This window comes from Boleophthalmus pectinirostris, unplaced genomic scaffold (genome assembly GCF_026225935.1).
Source record: "Boleophthalmus pectinirostris isolate CB_2022bp ecotype Guang Dong unplaced genomic scaffold, ASM2622593v1 HiC_scaffold_12, whole genome shotgun sequence".
Classification (NCBI taxonomy): domain Eukaryota; kingdom Metazoa; phylum Chordata; class Actinopteri; order Gobiiformes; family Gobiidae; genus Boleophthalmus; species Boleophthalmus pectinirostris.
This window is the reverse complement of record NW_026571018.1, coordinates 35,404,606-35,410,605: the sequence shown is the minus strand read 5'-3', so window position 1 is coordinate 35,410,605 and position 6,000 is coordinate 35,404,606. Positions and strand designations below refer to the sequence as shown.

General features: G+C 40.1%; 1 protein-coding gene across 1 annotated transcript in view; it reads right to left on the bottom strand.

The window, feature by feature from the left end:
- Positions 1–2,732: 2,732 nt before the first annotated feature.
- pdlim4 (PDZ and LIM domain 4) overlaps positions 2,733–6,000 on the bottom strand; it is a 175,602-nt gene continuing 172,334 nt past the window's right edge. Inside the window, exon 7 of the mRNA XM_020917906.2 lies at positions 2,733–4,704. Coding sequence (XP_020773565.1) covers positions 4,500–4,704 — 205 coding nt within the window. The 3' untranslated portion in view covers positions 2,733–4,499. The remainder of the gene's footprint in view (positions 4,705–6,000) is intronic.

The window sequence follows — 6,000 nt, the reverse complement described above, 5'->3', positions numbered from 1 at the left end:
TTTAGTCCTGGTTTTAGTCCCGGTTTTAGTCCTGGTTTTAGTCCTGGTTTAGTCCCGGGTTTAGTCCTGGTTTTAGTCCTGGTTTAGTCCCGGTTTAGTCCTGGTTTTAGTCCTGGTTTAGTTTAGTCCCGGTTTAGTCCTGGTTTAGTCCTGTTTTGTTAGTCCTGGTTTTGTCCTGGTTTAGTCCTGGTTTTAGTCCTGGTTTAGTCCTGGTTTAGTCCTGGTTTTAGTCCTAGTTTTGTCCTGGTTTAGTCCTAGTTTAGTCCTGGTTTTAGTCCTGGTGTTAGTTCTAGTTTAGAGGCTCACAGGATGATGGCGGTGTATAATAATACTAATATAATAATAATAAATAATAATAATAATCTATCAAATTACTTAAAGAGAGGAACGTGATCTTTGGATTACTTGATATTGTCATGCTTTTTAAACCTTCATGAATGTGCCAACCACATCCTGAACATTCTTGTTTGTTCTCTTCAAATTGTCTGTTGAGCCCAAGTCTCCAAGAACAGACATTTGTTTTCTGTAGAGAAGCAAAGACAAGGATCTGAACATAAGATTTTGTCTCTTACAAGACAATAAAAAGCCCAGACTTTCCTTAACCATATGAATGTTATTGATAGAGAAATGCTTTCTATTTGAGATCGCTGCTGCGTTAAAGTATGTTCACCCTACTGTTAGTGTCATATTGTTTAGACCTGGTTTAGTCCTGGATTTAGTCCTGGTTTAGTCCTGGGTTTTCCTGGTTTAGTCCTGGTTTAGTCCTGGTTTTAGTCCTGTTTAGTCCTAGTCCTGGTTTTAGTCCTGGTTTTAGTCCTGGTCCTGGTTTAGTCCTGTCCTGGTTTAGTCTGGTTTTTAGTCCTGTTTAGTCCTGGTTTTAGTCCTGGTTAGTCCGGTTTAGTCCTGGTTTTAGTCCTGTTTAGTCCTGGTTTAGTCCTGGTTTAGTCCTGTTTAGTCCTGGTTTTAGTCCTGGTTTTAGTCCTGGTTTTAGTCTGTTTTAGTCTGGTTTAGTCCTGGTTTTAGTCCTGTTTAGTCCTGTTTAGTCCTGGTTAGTCCTGGTTTTAGTCCTGGTTTAGTCCCGGGTTTAGTCCTGGTTTTAGTCCCGGTTTAGTCCTGGTTTTAGTTTAGTCCCGGTTTAGTCTGTTTAGTCCTGGTTTAGTCCTGGTTTTCCTGGTTAGTCCTGGTTTAGTCCTGGTTAGTCCTGGTTTAGTCCTGGTTTTAGTCCTGGTTTAGTCCTGGTTTTAGTCCTGGTTTTAGTCTGGTTTAGTCTGGTTTAGTCCTAGTGGCGTCCTGGTTTAGAGTTTAGTCCTGGTTTTACTCCTGGTGTTAGTTCTAGTGTCTACGCAGTACGGAAAGAGAAGTGGTCCGTGCGTTCTCAGGTTGATGACGATGACCAAGGTGTGTGTTTGTGCAGATATCATGAGCCTATGCAGGTTGTTTTCACCAGTGCCAGTAGCTCTGGTTTGACATTTAACTTGTAGGCGATTTTATATTTGTTATTTTTTTATATCTCGCGTTGGGAGAAGTGGGTGGACGGTGTACTCCCCCGCGTACCTCGCCCTCTCTTCTTTAAATACAAAGTGATGTCTGAATTTCTAAGACACAAATGCGTTTTTGTTGGCTCTGGTCTACTGGCTCCTCGACCTCGTCCACTGCGCTCTGTTTGGGTTTCTGGCAATTATTGGAATTACCGCAATAAAAGTTTTAAAAAAGGATATAGCCTAAAATGTGAGAACAGGAAAATACCGCTGTGTAATCCATTTATTTTTAAAAAGTAACTGTAATCCAATCACCACTTATTGAAACAGTAACTGTAACCGAATACAGTTACTCATAATTTGTACTCCGTTACTTCCCAACACTGCTCCTGGCTCCGCCCCTCCATCCTCTGGCTTTTCTAGTTTGTCATGTTACACGCCAATACGAAAAAACAAACCGCTTTTCTAATTCTTTCATGGCTTCTGTTATGATATTGCTCAATTCTGATGGCCGTGTTTTTGAAGTTATTCACATTGTAATATATTCCACTTGCAGACTGTGCTGGACTGACGTTCTGTATGTGCTCGTGTGTGTGAGAAAAGGACTGAGAATGCTGCAAATGAATCGCCCTCTGGGACCAATAAAGTTTTCTCAAGCTGAATCTGATCCTGCTGTTTTTATTTCATTACTATTTTCACTCATTTGTCTGTAAATAGAGTCCAATTCCTAATATGGAATCAGCTCCAAATTCGCTTCTAAAACTGCTATCTTCTGTGAGCTTCATTTGACTGGAGCCACATGCTATAGGTGGCGTCACACTCCCTATTTCTTTATAAAGTCTATGGCTACGTTTATATGACGCAAAAATGGCTTCTCATCTTCACTTTTTATAGGCGAGTTTCAGCTGACGTCATTGTTATTAAAAGCCCGCGTTGCTGCTGGGAAATATTTTGGTCGGAGGCAATAAACACGGTAGCGTCAAACACAGTGCGTAACCTCGCGTATTTATCCCCGATAATGGTCAAATTCCTGCTGCTGCATTATCGGATGCACAAATAGAAGCACGGAAGAAGGAAAATGTCTTTTTCGTATTCTGAGTGAAAAGAACCGCCAACTAACGGTGAATTAAACGACTTTCAAACATCCGCAGAGCAAACGTAGAAGATCCTAACAAACCGTGGACTCCAACAAGTTCAACAACACATCGAGACTCTTGGAGGTTTTCAACTTTTCTGCTGTGAATGGCCCAGGAGTTTCCACCAAGTCATTGTGGATATCGCCCAAAGTGAAATATTTGTCCAGGTAGTTGGCGATTCCGACCAGAAATTTGGTTTGGTCCACCTTTTGTCGGGGTTGAAAAGGGTGATTTGGCTCCATCGATGCTTATGACCAATTTCTGGTGAAATCGTCTTAATAATTAAATATTGTCTTAATAATAAATAACCGGGATCAATACCCTTTACGTGCTTTCTCGCTCCGTCCGTCATGTTGAATTAGTGTTTCTTGCCGCCGACCAAAATAATTCCCAGCATGCAACGCGCGCTTTTGTCAACAATGAAACTCGCCTATTCTGTGACGCGAAAGTGCGTGGAATACATGCATCACGAATTTCGGACTTAGGATTTTCTGAAAAAGTGAGCATCAAACCGCCATGTTTGAATTTCCCAGTGGGATGCGTCTATTGACAAAGTCGATCTTTTCAAGTCTTTTGAACCATATCACTTTCGTTTCTGGTTCTGATATTGTCATATTTTAGTTTTGTGATTCAGATATCGTTAATTGTGTGGTTGTTGGATCCTAACAGCGGAAAACGGCTCAAGAAATTTGTTTGCGAACTCCATAAATGCAAAAGGGAATCAGATGAGTGTGACTGCAAACCTCTGTTCAAACTGTTTCCCTTCCCAATGGAAATTGAAAAATAGTGAAAGGTGAAGGTGATGGGCAGGATTGATCCACAGGAAGGAACCAAAAAGGAAACTTTTGGCTGCCTAAATCATCCCAAGTTTGCAGCGAACATTTTGTATGTGGAGAGCCATCAAATTGGGATCCCGTTTGTTAAGCGAGAAGTGCAGAAGTCACTTCTCGCTTAGCACTTTCTTGTTCTTGTGGCTTTACAGCAACATCACGTCTTTGTGGCTTTGCAGTGGAAGTTGTTTCTTGGCGAACAGTTGGTGCCTTTCTCTTTGGCGTAGACTTTTTAAATTTCTAGCTGAGGTGGAGCAAGAGATCGGGATTTTGCTTTGCCTCCTGGACTCTCCTGGATTTTTGTTATTAATAAACAATAACAAAAATAATAGTTTTTACTTTTTGTCTGCCTTACTTGATTCTCCAGTCATTATAACAACAAATGAACTTGCCTTGTCTTGCCATGTCACATAAGTAGCGGTAATTCCATTAATATCCCATATAAAACGGCTAAGGCTTGTATCTGACATTGCACAAAATATTAATATCTATATAAGAATAAATATCAACATCTTTATTCTCATGACAAAAATGTGCAAAAATTGTCTTTGTATTTTGGATGGAATTTTGTGGATCGATTTTAGAACACAGCGCTACATCGTGGCATTTCCAACTTTTATTTTTCAAGCAGATTGCAACTTATTAGAATCATTTGAAAACCTGTCATATGCACTTTAAGTTTTTCTTTTGTAATGCACTTAAAAAAGAAGAAATGTGAAACTTTAAATCTGAAAAAGCCTGAAAGACCCAGAATAAATCCTTTTTTTTAGAAGTCCTTACAATTTAACACTATACTGATAATATTTTACAGAAACAAAGAAAAAAAAAAACATATAATTTTCTGGGAAGACCATCTTTTTTTTTTTCACTTCAGAGTTTCAATTTGGCAATACCATAAATGATAAACAAACGTAAGGCAGAACTTTGCACCAAGCTTGTAGTATCTGAACCCGGTCAACAAAAAGTTTCATCACAAACATCTCTTTACGAAACCCCCTTTATCCCGTTCGACAGATCTGGGTCCTGTATTTACATTTGTTATTCGCGTGTATCTCTCAGACGATTTGCACTTTGGAGTTGGGGTACACGGCCACCACGTCGTAGCCCTCGGGTGGCTGGACGCGCGCCATCGCACAGGCCTCGCAGTACAGGCTCTCCTCGATGAAGAAGTAGCCCCTCTTCTTCAGGTTGATGTTGCAGTCGTCACACATGAAGCAGTCGGGGTGGTACAGCTTGTCTCGGGCCTTCACGATCGTGCCCCTGAAACGCAGAAAAGAAGAAGAAAACTCTATAAATGCTGAAGTTTTACAGCTTTATCGAACGCGTAAACAATTTGACCTCAATTTGACCTCAATCTGAAAACCGCTGTACCTGATTTTTACTCTTAAAGGTCCACAAAATGTATTCTTTAGTCAAGCCTTGTTAGAATGCCTGTACATCCTCAAAAACATACCCAGAGTTGTGTTTTGTTTCACTCACACATGTCTGAATAACCATTTTCTAATTAGTCTACATCTCCACAGCTCAAAATGTTCTGCGACCTTTACCATTTGTTCAGTAGAGATGAACAATTCCAGGGCTGAAATTATCCAAATGATTCTAACAAAGGTGACGTCATTGTTATTAAAAGCCCGCGTTGCATGCTGGGAAACATTTTGGTCGGACGCAAGAAACACGATAGCTCAAACACAGTGCGTAACCTCGCGTATTTATCCTCGATAATAGTAAATTCCTGCTGCATTATCGGATGCACAAATAGAAGCACGGAAGAAGGAAAATGTCTTTTTCATATTCTGAGTGAAAAGAACCGCTAACGGTGAATTAAACGGCTTTCAAACATCCGCAGAGCAAACGTAGAAGATCCTAGAAAACCGTGGACTCCAACAAGTTCAACAACACATCGAGACTCTTGGAGGTTTTCATCTTTTCTGCTGTGAATGGCCCAGGAGTTTCCACCAAGTCATTGTGGATATCGCCGAAGTGAATATTTGTCCAGGTAGTTGACGATTCTGACCAGAAATTTGGTTTGGTCCACCTTTTGTCGGGGTTGAAAAGGGTGATTTGTCGTCCGTCGATGCTTGTGACTAATTTCTGGTCAAATGGTCTTGGGTCCTCTGCCGTTAGAGTGGATAAATAACCGGGATCAATACCCTTTACGTGCTTTCTCGCTCCGTCCGTCATGTTGAATTAGTGTTTCTTGCCGCCGACCAAAATAATTCCCAGCATGCAACGCGCGCTTTTGTCAACAGTGAAACTCGCCTATACTAATCACTAGGAAAAGACTCTGATAAATAGAAAAAGTCAGATAAGGCCTTTAAATAATAATAATAATAATAAAATAGAAATGCTGAAAAAAAAAAGCAATTCAGAAAAAATATGTAACCAATGGGAGACACACATTTAAGTTTGAAAAAAATAAAAATAAAAAGTTCTATTTCCCCTTCTCTTGTTTTTGGTTTTTGTTTGTTTCTGTCAACGTGATCAATACCAGAACCCTTCATTTATATCGATTACAGATTGAGATTTACAATTCGATCGGTGGATTTTCAGACACAT